The sequence below is a fragment of the Neofelis nebulosa genome, chromosome 10, assembly GCF_028018385.1.
Source record: "Neofelis nebulosa isolate mNeoNeb1 chromosome 10, mNeoNeb1.pri, whole genome shotgun sequence".
Lineage (NCBI taxonomy): Eukaryota > Metazoa > Chordata > Mammalia > Carnivora > Felidae > Neofelis > Neofelis nebulosa.
In genome coordinates this window covers 22,737,218-22,750,762 of record NC_080791.1, presented here as the reverse complement: position 1 = coordinate 22,750,762, position 13,545 = coordinate 22,737,218, and the positions used below count along the sequence as shown (strand labels likewise).

Sequence of the window (13,545 nt, the reverse complement as noted above, 5' to 3'; positions counted from 1 at the left end):
AAGCAATGCACATTGTCAGGAGTCTTGGACCCAAGTCTTTTTGCCACAAATCTTACTACCTGCTGAAGCCCTTTGGACTAGTTCTCTGGTTAAAGGGTTAAACTAGGTAACTAAAAACTATGTGTTGATAGTGGGCGTTGAGATAATATAAAGAGAAGTCATTGGTGTAATTTGCATATAAAAACGCCATGTGGCTTTCAAAGTTTTTAAAGAGGTATAAAAACTACCTTTAATCTCATTACCCAGTAAGGTTTTGATTTTTCCTTGTGCTTTGTATGTGTAGATGACTGTGATCATACTGTATAGTTTACAACTGGTTTCACTTAGTTTGCACTTTGTCAATAGCTTCCCATTATTTTCAGTGGACAATATTCCTAATCATTTCACTGTTGGATAGTTTGCAGTTTTTACTTTACAGTGAGCATATCCCACATCTATCTTTGAGTCACTGATTATTTCTTTCCCTGATAAATGCCTTCCAGTGGAACTGGATGAATGTGGCCCAAACATTATGGAGCAAGTATATTTTAGCAGATAATAATGGTCAAAGCTGTTCATTTTTATGTTGCACAGCTGTTTTCCCTTGAACAAGCAAACTGTTTCTGCTGTCCCTCTGATGATTTCAAATGCTACAAATGACAGTCTCCAGATTCTAGATGTTCCTCGTTGGATTAGAGGCATCAAGAATAGAACCAATTTAAGGTGAACAGAATTAGCATTTTGGTCTGTACCCAAATAGGCCAGATTCACTTGGATATTTGTGTCTGCATCTAGTTACAGATAGTATTCGTAGCGAAGAAGTTCTGTTTAATAGTGGGAATAGCCTTCAAGCAACAAGCATAATTTCCAAGAAAATCTCAGTGGCAAATTATAAAAAGCATGGTATTCTAGAAGTGACAATTGGAGGGCAATGTATTATTGAAGTAATTCTGGAATTAAACTTGGGTTAGAATCCTGTATGTCATGTAGTACTGTTACTGAGCATCTATTGAAAATCACTTGGGGCTCTTGGGTGGCTCAGTCGGTTAAGGGTCCGACTTTAGCTCAAGTCATGATCTTACAGTTTGTGAGTTCAAGCCCCACGCCGGGCTCTGTGCTGACAGTTCAGAGCCTGGAACCTGCTTCAGATTCTGTGTCTCCCTCTTTCTCTCTCTGCCCCTCCCCCACTCATGCGCACATGCTTGCACACACTCTCTCAAAAATAAACACTAGTTTTAAAAAGATCACTTAAGTTTTCTGGATTTACTATGTTCCTTTAGTGATGGAGGATTATCTGTGTTGCTACTTTCCTTCCTTCCTTTAAGGACTGTGTGCGTAAATGACAGTTTTTTGTTCCTTTCCTCTGGTGCTCATTATTTAAGTGGTGAGAGTATGATGGGAAGTAATGATTGGAAGGAGAATCATAACCCAGTTTTGAGATCATCTTACTTAGGAAGTAGTAGTAAGTAAAAAAAAGATCAAGTTCACAAAATCCCAAAATTCTTTAATGAGTAAGCTTAACACCCAGCAACTTTAAAGACAGCAACTCACACATTGGCCAAAGGTTAAAAACAGTATAGAAAACAAATAGTGCTATCTGACAAAGTGAAAGACCAGGTCTGTTTTTCTTTCTCTGGCATTTGTCTTGCAATTACCGGATTTGAGAGTGGTCATTTGGAAGTGAAGTAGTGTTTAATACCAATGAGATACAGACTTAGGAAAGACCAATGGTAGGTGAAGTCTCTATAATGTTCCATGGGCTTTTAAGTTAGTTGTTTCTACTTAAATAAAAGGAAAGAGAGAAAGAACCAGGTTACCCCCAAACAATCCCATAAAAGAGGTTAAAAAAACACTTAAGAAGGAAAAAGAGGGAAGGGAAGCTTCCTGGGCATGACACCATTTGCGAGGTCACAACGAACACCCCAGCGAAGGGCAGATCTTTTCTTCTCAGTTGGCACTAGGTAATTGTTTGGAACATATATGTGCTGAGGCTTGGACTGGGGTTCTGTTCGAGAAAGCATCTGTTCTCGGACACCCCAGCGTAATTCCTTTCTATGATCTTCACCCGGTAACCTTATTGAGTCCCAGTCTCGTTTGTACTCAAAGTATCGGGCTACGCGGTCTACCTTGCCCCGGTTTCGGCTCAACTGGTCCAGCCTTGGGAGAATAAAGGACTTTGGTCGACTGGCAACAATCAGGTCTTGTTCATAAGCTGGAGGGGCCATTCCTTCTCTTCGTAGATAGCAAATGAGCTCATCTTGAGAAATTCCTTGGTATTCATGTGGTAAATTAAATTTTTGTGAAATGTCAGCTGGAGATTCCCTGTCTTCCTGGAACTGCAGACTCATCAGCTTTTGTCTTAAGTCCCAGAGATCCATATCACTTTCTGTACCAGACTCCGATTCACTGATAATTGACTCATCTGTCACTAAGACTTCCCCTCCTGGCTTCTTCCGCAACACCTTTCTCTTCATCACTGGCTTTCGGAGTCTTTGAGAGGCCTCTGAGACTGTTTCTGAAGTGGCATTACTTTCTACGTGTGGGTACTGCAGTTGCACAGGGAGAGGCTGCTTTCCTGGAATTATTGAAGCTTTACTGTAGGGATCATATTGCATAGACTGGGCATCTCTCCTGACATCTCCCTCACCCTGCCTTGCACAGATATGGGTAAAAGCTGTAGTGGCTGCCAACATTCTTTCTTCTGGATCCATATTGGCCCATTTTTGTCCACTGGGTCCCATGAGTTCCTCCATTGCTTCCCCTCCACTGTAGGACCTTCTGGAAGAAAAAATACTGATCAGTTTTCTGATAATTCCCAGCTCATTAACTGTTCATTCCCTTCTTGTGTATTATTTTATTGTAGTCAAATGGAGAAAGAATGGCTAAGGCAATCATAAATGTAATAGTTCTATAATAAAATACAGATTTTAAATTTTTTTTTTTTTTCCAACGTTTTTAATTTATTTTTGGGACAGAGAGAGACAGAGCATGAACGGGGGAGGGGCAGAGAGAGAGGGAGACACAGAATCGGAAACAGGCTCCAGGCTCCGAGCCATCAGCCCAGAGCCTGACGCGGGGCTCGAACTCACAGACCGCGAGATCGTGACCTGGCTGAAGTCGGACGCTTAACCGACTGCGCCACCCAGGCGCCCCAAAATACAGATTTTAGAACAGGGTAGCATGGTAGCGGTTTGGAGGGGCATTAACTCAGCTCCAGAAAATCTACCAGCTGCTTTCATTTCCACTCTCTTGTTTGCTCCCACTTTCTAATGCCTGGTAGTTCTGCTACCTGTAGTAGCTCCTAGGACAGTACAGGTGAGGCAGAAAAAGAGCGTGAGACATAATGCTTAACATATATTATGCAACTTACACTGAGGAGCACTTTGTGTAGCTAGCATTGTTCTATGTGCTTAACATTTATTAATTCATGGAATCCTGTGAGCTAACTGGTAGCTAGCATTGTTCTATGTGCTTAACATTTATTAATTCATGGAATCCTGTGAGCTAACTGGTACTCTTATTACCGGTTTTCCACAGATGAATAACATGAGGCATAAAGAACTAGTCCAAGGTTACACAGCTTGTAAGTGATGGAGTTGGAAGTCTAACTCAGGCAGTCTGGCTTTAGTCCTTGCTTTTACCGATGAGAGTGATTTTAATGTGTCATTAGTTGCCAAGCTAAATCTGTTCATCTCAGTACCCTGTCACTGAACTTTTAAACCCCAATCAACCAGCCAAATGCCCAATGCTAGTTTTTGGACTGGATCTAGGATAGGTAGCTACTGCCCACACTATTTCCTGTATCCCTACAATTTTTCTTTCTTTCTTTCTTTTTAATAAGGACTTTTATGCCCTACAATTTTTCTTTTTAAATTAAATTGAAAAACTAGTACATGCACATGGGAATTTTTTTTAATTAAAATATAGTTGGCATACAATATTCATTAGCTTCAGTTGTACATTTGACAAGTTTATAGGTTATGGTAAGCTCACTACAAGTATAGCTACTATCTGTCACCATGACATGTTATTACAATACTATATATACAATAATGACTAGATTTCCTATGCTGTACTGCACATGGTCATTTTAAATAAGGATTCCCCACTTCCCCCACCAAGTCTCACTCTCAAAAGGTAGTTTCTTACACTTTCTCTAGTAATCTTCCATATTCATATGTACATTTTTATACCATAAAGGAGCATATTATACAACTCTTCTGAATCTCTTTTTTTTTTTTTTTTTAACATTTATTTATTTTTGAGACAGAATGAGACAGAGCATGAGGGGGGAGGTGCAAAGAGAGAGGGAGGACACAGAATCCGAAGCAGGCTCCAGGCTCTGAGCTGTCAGCACAGAGCCTGATGCGGGGCTTGAACCCAAGAATCATGAGATCATGACCTGAGCCAAAGTCAGACGCTTAACCAGCTGAGCTACCCAGGCATCCCGCAACTCCCCTGAATCTTAAAGATGGTCTTGGTGATCCAGCGAGATCAGCACACATGGACTTCATTTTGTTTAAAGTTGTACAGAATTCTGACATATGGATGTGCCCTAATTTATTCGTTTCAGCCCCTGATTTAATTTAGGTTACAGTCTTGTTAAAAACGAATGTTCCAAGTATCTTTCAAGTTTTTAAATACTTGTGCAAGCCCACGTGTATGTAAAATTTCTAGAAATGGAGTAGGTGGGTCAAAAGATATGTGTGTGCTCAATTTGATGGGTGTTGTCAACTGCCCTGTGAAGAGGCTGTACTGACAGCATCTTCCAGAGCTTGCTTCTCCATTCCCTCTCCAAAGTGGTGTACTGTCAAACCTCCTCTGCAGTCAGCTGGATGAAAAATAGTTCTCCTGTAAATGGTATTTACATTGAGTAGAACTGAACAACTTTTCATACACTTTTATCAGCTGTTTTTCTCTTTTTGTATGAAATGCTTTTCCTTTCCCATTTATCTCTCTGGTTGTTGGACTTTCTCTTATTGATCCTTAAGTTAAAACAGATGTATATATTTTCTGAGCTTCTATAGTATCTTACATAGAAACGCCTTTCACATTCCAAGACTATAAAAGAAAAGTTTTCTTCTAGTATTTGTTATAGTTTCATTTTTTTTGTATTTAAACTTTTAACATATCATAGATACAGAAACTCTCAAAGGCCAGAAACTAAATGAGGTACCCAGATAACATAGCCTTAGAACACATTTGGTGACAATCCATATAAAGTGACCACCAGTCATAGACTGTCTAGCACTGTCCCAATTTTAAGGATGTAGTATATTCAACGCTAGGATTTTGAAATATGTCAGGAATTTCAACATGTTAATTACATTTTCCAGATTGACAATTCAATAGCTAGAGGTATAGAACAGAAATTCAACTTAAAAAAAGATCATGATGCTTAACTACCTTCTCTCTGCCATCAAAACCACTTAAGAGTGGGAAACCCTTGACTTCAGGCTCTCCTTGCAATATGAAGTACAATCATTGACAAGTTTCGTCAGTCAGGCTAGCTTCTGCCGTACCACCTTTAAGACAGAACTGAGTGTTAGAGGACAAAATATACAAGCCACTCGTTTTATATGAAATACTGGAAAGCAGTGGAAACGGAGTAGACCTATATATTCCACATGAACAGATTTTAAGATTAGAAAGATTAGACAAGTGTAATGAGAAGTCAAAAGGAAATGTTTTAAGGAAAGAATATCAAAAACATGATCATCATCAAAAAAATCACAGCTAATGAAGCAGAGAGAAATGGGATCTACAAATATTTTCCCTAAATTCTGACTAAACTTTAACAATGCCATTTCTTGATGCTCCTTTCCTTTTCCCCTGTGAACTGGCCAGACAGGATAGAAAAGAACAGTATCTATGGATGATCAACCCAGAACAATTAAGCTAATGCTTGTCTCCCTGGGCAGAAGCAAAATATATCCTTTAGGCATTAAATTAAATCTTAGGTACTATTTGCAGATGATGGAATGATATGGACATCACCAAAGTAATCCGCATTGAAACTGTTGTATCCTTTTATTCTTTTTTCAGGTAGAGTGGACCTATACGATTTCTTTATTCCTGGGGTTGGTTGTCTTTTATCATGGCTGAAAGTGACATAGACAAAACCCAAACTGTCAAACTCCTAAAAAGAGTACAGGAACTGGAGCAGGAGGTACAGAGACTTAAAAACGAACAGGCCAACAACAAAGACTCAACCGTGAGAGAAAATTCTCTAGGAGCTGGAAAAGCTAAGCGTGCATTTGATTTCAGTGCTCATGGTCGAAGACATGTAGCTCTAAAGATAGCCTATTTGGGCTGGGGATACCAAGGCTTTGCCAGTCAGGAAAACACAAACAATACAATTGAAGAGAAACTGTTTGAGGCTCTAACCAAGACTCGACTAGTAGAAAGCAGACAGACATCCAACTATCACCGCTGTGGGCGAACAGACAAAGGAGTCAGTGCCTTTGGACAGGTAAGGGCCACTATACTGTTTCTTAAGGCAAGTGATCCCCATGTATTCTAGGTGCACATACTAAGGATTCAGATTGTGTCTTTAAAACAACCATCTTCCTTTAATTCCATAGGTGATTTCTCTTGACCTTCGTTCTCACTTTCCAAAGGACAGGGCTTCAGAGGATTGTAATTTAAAAGATGAAGTCAGTGATGCTGCTAAAGAGATCCGCTATACTCACATTCTCAATCGGGTACTCCCTCCAGACATCCGTGTACTGGCCTGGGCCCCTGTGGAACCTAGCTTCAGTGCTAGGTTCAGCTGTCTTGAGCGGACTTACCGCTATTTTTTCCCTCGTGCTGATTTAGACATTGTGGCCATGAACGATGCAGCTCAGAAGTATGTTGGCACACATGATTTTAGGAACTTATGTAAAATGGATGTAGCCAACGGAGTGATCAATTTTCAGAGGACTATTCTGTCTGCTCAAGTACAGCTAGTGGGCCAGAGCCTGGATAAGGAGAGATGGCAAGAACCTTTCCAGTTATGTCAGTTTGAAGTGATTGGCCAGGCATTCCTTTATCATCAAGTCCGCTGTATGATGGCTATCCTTTTTCTGATTGGCCAAGGAATGGAGAAGCCAGAAATTATTGATGAGCTGCTGAACATAGAGAAAAATCCCCAGAAACCTCAGTACAGGTACGTTAAAAACAAAAGACAATTGTTGCTGTTAGAATATTTTTAAATATATTAAATATTTTAAATAATTAAAGGTTAACATATCTTCTCCCAACAACTGTCTAATTAACTAGGTCACTTATTTTGTCTTCTTGAAGCTTTGAATCTAACTTGGAGAATGTCATGAATATGCAGGAGGGCTATCTTTTTCTTCTCTTGTTCTATCCCATTAGTAAGGAATAGGTATTTGGACCAGTCCCCTTAAATAAAATAACATTCATTCCTAAATGTTTTTTCCCCTGAATTTATTTTAAGGGTATTATTATTAGGTTCTGGTGAAGTTTAAAAGTGAGCATTCAAACTATTCATATAAATCTTCCTTGCTTTATATTATTGGGCAGTCATACTACTGTACTTTTGAGTTTTTCCTTATTTTCAGTGTCTGAAATGGCAAGAAAGGTAGGAAGAATATTTAGACTTTTGAGACTAGGCCGAGGCCAGACAGACTAACAATTCATTTCTAAAGCAGTGAAATCTAGTTTTTTACTTCATACTATGCAAAATTAACAAGTTCATAAAAATGTTTTCAATTAGCAATAATCACACCTTGGATAAACCTCACTGGCTACGATACTGCAAAATCAACAAGTTGGGGAAAAATGTAAAAAATAATGTTATAGCATTATGGTTGAGGCCTAACCAGTTGATTCATGGTTTGTTGTGCTGTGTTTTTGTTTTTGTCTTTCAAATATAAAGTTGTTCAAGGTTAGGGATGGTGTTTTTTGCTTTCTTATCTGTTACTCAGTACTGACAAAGATTTTCCCCTCCTTTTAATCCATCTACCTCCCCCCACCACTTGTATTTGAAAAACTGTTGGACGGCTGCTGTGTATTTTCATACTGTTTCTTGTCTCTTTTTCCCTCTAGTATGGCTGTAGAATTTCCTCTAGTCTTGTATGACTGTAAGTTTGAAAATATCAAGTGGATTTTTGACCGAGAGGTTCAGGAGTTCAATGTTACCCACCTACAACAACTATGGGCTAATCATGCTGTGAAAACTCACATGTTGTATAGCATGCTACAAGGACTGGACTGTGTTGCAGTACCCTGTGGGACAGGTATGACAGGGGAAATCCTAAGAGACGATTATTTACCAGAACCAAAGTTATGTGGGGTTATGGGAGCAGATTTATGTAAAGTTTGGAGGTGATTCTACTGTGGTAAAGTATCCATGTAACATATGACTGTATGTATTATAGGACCAGAGATGGATGGAATGATAGAATGGAGAAATGTTAAGCCCTCTGTCATAAAGCAGACCAGTGCCTTTGTAGAAGGAGTGAAAATGCGCACATATAAACCACTAATGGATCGTCCTAAATGCCAAGGATTAGAATCCCGGATCCAGCATTTTGTACGTAGGGGACGTATCGAGCACCCACATTCATTCCTTGAGGAAGAAACAAAAGCCAAAAGGGACTGTCGTGATATAATGGAGGAAGAAAATACTCTTTTGGAGAAACCAACAAAGAGAGTCTGTGTTGATACAGAAATTAAAAGCATCAGTTAACCATAAGAGAATCTAGGAGGCAACAAGCAGCTAGTGGTAGGTGGAGAGAAAGAAATACAAGAAAATATGTACTACAAGAAGTCCTAAAAATTCAGATTATCAGCTCTTTGAAAAAATAAAACAAGAAAACCCCCCCAAAAAACCCCAAACCAAAAGAACATTAAGCCCTGTGAAGGAAGCTTCTACTTGAGTAAGAGAATTCAAACATTCTCATTCCTGTCCAAAAGGATTAAGAGATGGAAGAAGCAAAAAGCAATTGTGAAATGGGGTTTACATACATGTGGAAACCTGTGCCTCAAATTCATTAAAGCCTGATCCTACAAGTGTCTAACTTGTTATGCTGTTTGTTTATTTAATTTTGAGAGAGAGAGAGAGGAGAGAGAATCTTAAGCAGGCTCCACGCTCAGCACTGGGCCCAAAGCGAGGCTTGATCTTACGACCCTGGGATCATACCTGAGCCAAAATCAAGAGTAGGATGCGCAACTGACTGAGCTACCCAGGCACCCCTGTTATTTTTGTCTTTTTAAAAAGCAAATGGGGGCGCCTGGGTGGCTCAGTCGGTTAAGCGCCCGACTTTGGCTCAGGTCATGATCTCGCGGTCCATGAGTTCGAGCCCCGCGTCGGGCTCTGTGCTGACAGCTCAGAGCCTGGAGCCTGTTTCAGATTCTGTGTCTCCCTCTCTCTCTGACCTTCCCCCATTCATGCTCTGTCTCTGTCTCAAAAATGAATAAACGTTAAAAAAAAAAAAAGGAAATGAATGGAGCGCCTGGGTGGCTCAGTTGGTTAAGCATCCAACTTTGACTCAGGTCATGATCTTGTACTCTTGTGAATTTGAGCCCTGTATCAGGCTGTGTACTGACAGCTCAGAGCCTGGAGGCAGCTTCGGATTCTGTATCTCTCTCTCTGCCCTTCCCCCACTCATGCTCTCTGTCTCTCTCTCTCAAAAATAAACAAACATTAAAAAAATTAAAAGAAAAAAGCAAATGAAATATTCACTACTCCTCTGAACTATCATAAAGAGAATTTGCCTGAGTGTCTTATTTTTTAAAAGAGAAATTAAAAGTAAGAAATTTAGTCCGTTAAATATTTGATACATTGGTTTATACCAGGCACAATACTACCTGAAAATGGCCTAACTCAATAAAGCACAGCATCTCTTAGAAAGCTTATCAGTCTAGTGCTGTGTGAGCCACAAATGGTCTCAGTTGCATAGTCATCATCTTCTTCACCACCTTTTACATAAGTTGCAAACATTCTTGGGGCGCCTGGGTGACTCAGTCACTTAAGCCTCCAACTCTGGGTTTTAGCTCAAGTCATGACCTCATGGTTCAGCAGTTTGAGCCCCACATCTCCACTCTGCACTGACAGCATGGAGCCTGCTTTGGATTCTCCCTCTCCCTCTCTGACCGACCCCTGCTAAAAAAAATATATCTATCTAGATAGAGATATATAGATAGCCTTCCTCTTTAATTTTGATGTCAGGATCCTTTTGTTTTTAATGTAATCATTGAGTATAGTAGAATATCCTCACTTAAACATGGAAGGACAAACCAAAGCATTTTATTTTTTTCAATTTCCTACCTTATTTCAATGTACCTCCACTGCCATTAGTTTTCGAGAAAAACCTGGAAAAGAAGAGTTTAAGAAATCACTATTTTAAAAATTCAACTTTTTTTTTTTTTTAATTTTTTTTTCAACGTTTTTAATTTATTTTTGGGACAGAGAGAGACAGAGCATGAACGGGGAAGGGGCAGAGAGAGAGGGAGACACAGAATCGGAAACAGGCTCCAGGCTCTGAGCTATCAACCCAGAGCCTGACACGGGGCTCGAACTCACGGACCGCGAGATCGTGACCTGGCTGAAGTCGGACGCTTAACCGACTGCGCCACCCAGGCGCCCCTAAAAATTCAACTTTAAAGAAACGATACATGGGACAAAAAACACTAAAACGCCATGCTTGGAAGATTCCTTAGAAGCAAAGGAGTTAGAGGATTAGGGTCTTAGATCTTAAAATTCTTTCAAGGTTAATTAAACTATACTATCAAATCTAGAAGAATAAGCATTTAGTGACATTTAAAAAAAAATTTTTTTTAACGTTTATTTATTTTTGAGACAGAGAGAGACAGAGCATGAGTGGGGGAGGGTCAGAGAGAGAGGGAGACACAATCTGAAACAGGCTCCAGGCTCTGCACTGTCAGCACGGAGCCCGACGCGGGGCTTGAACTCACGGACCGTGAGATCATGACCTGAGCTGAAGTCGGACGCTTAACCGACTGAGCCATCCAGGCGCCCCTAGTGACATTATTTTTTTTGGTAGTTATCATAGATACACTCAGGACAATCATCACAGATGAAGCAATGATGCATCCTAAAATGTAACTTTGTAAAATGACTTAAGTTATCTGAGGTAATATTTATCATAAATTTCAGTTTCTGACTCACGGTATGGAGTCAGAAGTAGGCCTTAGATCTTATTTTCTTCATTGGAAAAATGGAATTAAATGAGATTATATACATTATATATGAACATACAACACATAATATGTATTATATGTAACATACACATATATGGTATGTATACAAATAAAATGGTGCTTTGTGAGAGGTATTACACCATTTATTTCAATGTTCATGCAATACAAAACTACCTACTAAAAAGATAAAACAGAATAAAGCAGGGACAGAAATGGAATAGGACTCTGGGCTAGGGGGATCTCCAATACTAAAGCCCAAAGAGATTTTTTTTAATGTCATATCTACTATACTATACAGTGATTAACATGTTATTTTGTTTGCATTTAAATTATGGCACACTCCTTTTTCTTCAGTGTATGAAGAAGGGTGTTTGCAAATAGTAAAACATAAACTGTAGTAAAGCTCATAGGTAACTGTAAATTCTTTCTTTTTAATAAAGACCTGATAATCCTTTCCCTTTACTTAGGAGGAACCTGTCACATAGAAGCTAGAGCAGCTTATATTTTGTAGATACTGATAATATTGACCAAAATACCCAGTAGTGCCTTCTCTTCAAAAATCCTAAGCAACTTGGTATCCCAGGTTTAGTAGTTCCAAGTGCAAAGATTTCAAGGGTGAAAGGGGAGGATTTTAAACTGGGATACTAGTTAGATTCTAACCATTACAGGGAGGCTACTGTAGAGTTACAACAAATTTCTCTACCTCTGGGGAGAAGTAAGCAAGTAGCTGAAAGAACCACAACTTTGGAACAAAGCAAGCAGCTTAAAGAACCACAACATTGGAGCAAAACAAGAGAAAACAAAACACCCAGCAAAAGTCAACCATAATCCAAGGGACAACTGGGGAAAATATGTGCAACAGGTTTCAAAGTCACTAATTCAAATTCCTCTTAGAAAGCTAGTAAAAGGTAAATGCACCAGAATAGGGGACCAGAATAAAGGAAAGACAGAAAATTTCCCAAAGAAATAATGACTAATACACACAGAAAATGTTTAATCTCATTAATAACAGAAATAAAGACATTAAGATGTCTTTTCAGATTGGTAAGATTTTCTCATACCCAGTGTCAGTCAGAGTGTGGAGAAATAAGCACCCTACACACTGTGTGTATGTAGATGGGGGGATATAAATTTTTCTAGAGGGCAGCTTGGCATTATGAATCACAATTTAAACTGCACCACAATGTCTAAGCCATGATCCACTTCCAAGAATTATTCTAAGGAGATAAATTGAACAAGAATGCAAACATGTATACATACATGTAACCACCACCATGCTATTTTATGATGAAGAAACTGGAAAAACAAGTGTCCATCGTGAGGGGACTGGTTAAATAATATGTTGTACAGTAGTGCCATTGTAAGAAGTACCATGCATCCATTAAAAATGATAATCCTTTATCTATATTTGACAGTCACATGCTCCTAAAATATTACTAAGGCATAATCTGCTTTTTAAATGGCTATGCTTTATCATATTTAAAACAATTACATAAAACCAAATATATTTTATGAGTATAATTAGGTATATATACTCAAAACGCATATATCTGAAGGGAACCCAAATATGAAGTGGGGTTTTTTGATGGTTATCTGTGGCCCAGTGGAATATCTAGAATTTTCTTCCTTTTTTCCTTTATACGTTCGTTCTTCTTGGATTTATTTCTAAAATCAACGGGACGGTATAAGTTTACAATCAGAAAAAAGGTTTATTTTCATCTGGGGTAGGGCTACAGGGTTCGTTTTTCCACCCTATCCTAACTCATTAGCGAGAGAGCTGCTCGCACGGTTACACCCAGAAGTTCACAAAGGGCGCAACTACCGGCTGGGAAGACTGGTCGCTGCACAACAACAAAGGCCACCTGGTGCCCACCTGGCCTGGGGCGCGGTCGTCGCCTCGGATGCTGGCGGGCCTCCGGGGAACCCGGCTCCCGCGGCGACACCACCCCCTTCCCCTGCAGCCCTCTGGGCTACGGAGGTGCCAGCCAGGGCAGCTATCGGGCTGGCAGTGGACGTCGGGCGCGCCACGGGAGCCCACTGTGACTTCAAGGGGCTCAGGTACGCCAAGGGCACAGCACGACACAGCTTACACCAACCTTGGGAAGCAGTAAACCCGGGTTTGGAAGGTATGTCGGACGTGAGACGGCGCACCAGTGAGGGTACTCCCATTCCGTGCTATTCAGACCTCGACCTCTCCGTACGGCGGGCGATCGGCCCCCGTGGGCCCGTGCGCCCCCTATTCCAGTCTCTACCCGCTTACCGGCCCCGCCGAGGTCCTCTCGACGCACCGACTCCCGCTACCGGCCTAGCGAAGCTCCGCAGGGTTCCGTTAGCGTCCAGCAGCTCGCGCAGGCGCACGGCACACCCAACCTCGAAGCTGCAGTTAACGCCTGG

At 40.3% G+C, this 13,545-nt stretch overlaps 2 protein-coding genes and 1 non-coding gene across 8 annotated transcripts in view; 1 reads left to right on the top strand and 2 right to left on the bottom strand.

The window, feature by feature from the left end:
- PUS3 (pseudouridine synthase 3) overlaps nucleotides 1–9,008 on the top strand; it is a 9,791-nt gene extending 783 nt beyond the window's left edge. Inside the window, exons 1-5 of one of the 2 annotated variants that reach the window (XM_058687233.1) lie at nucleotides 574–702; nucleotides 6,025–6,451; nucleotides 6,564–7,129; nucleotides 8,035–8,225; nucleotides 8,367–9,008. In XM_058687233.1, coding sequence (XP_058543216.1) covers nucleotides 6,077–6,451; nucleotides 6,564–7,129; nucleotides 8,035–8,225; nucleotides 8,367–8,677 — 1,443 coding nt within the window. In that variant the 5' untranslated portion in view covers nucleotides 574–702; nucleotides 6,025–6,076 and the 3' untranslated portion in view covers nucleotides 8,678–9,008. Of the gene's footprint in view, nucleotides 1–573; nucleotides 703–6,024; nucleotides 6,452–6,563; nucleotides 7,130–8,034; nucleotides 8,226–8,366 lie in introns of those variants that run through there. The other variant, XM_058687232.1, reaches the window with a different exon arrangement.
- Nucleotides 1,463–13,545, bottom strand: HYLS1 (HYLS1 centriolar and ciliogenesis associated). 5 transcript variants are annotated; one of them, XM_058687234.1, is made up of 4 exons: nucleotides 13,412–13,545; nucleotides 10,259–10,302; nucleotides 5,386–5,504; nucleotides 1,463–2,757 (listed from the first exon to the last, which is right to left on the bottom strand). In XM_058687234.1, the coding sequence occupies exons 3-4, from the start codon at nucleotides 5,397–5,399 to the stop codon at nucleotides 1,833–1,835; spliced, it is 939 nt and encodes a 312-aa protein (XP_058543217.1). In that variant the 5' UTR covers nucleotides 5,400–5,504; nucleotides 10,259–10,302; nucleotides 13,412–13,545; the 3' UTR covers nucleotides 1,463–1,832. The 5 variants fall into 5 exon arrangements, with proteins under 5 accessions (XP_058543217.1, XP_058543222.1, XP_058543218.1 ...); XM_058687239.1 differs by having other exon boundaries at nucleotides 1,463–2,754; XM_058687235.1 differs by lacking the exon at nucleotides 13,412–13,545 and adding an exon at nucleotides 13,248–13,381.
- On the bottom strand, nucleotides 7,613–7,759 carry LOC131489010 (U4 spliceosomal RNA). The gene has a single exon (XR_009250372.1). It is a non-coding gene; the product is annotated as a U4 spliceosomal RNA (small nuclear RNA).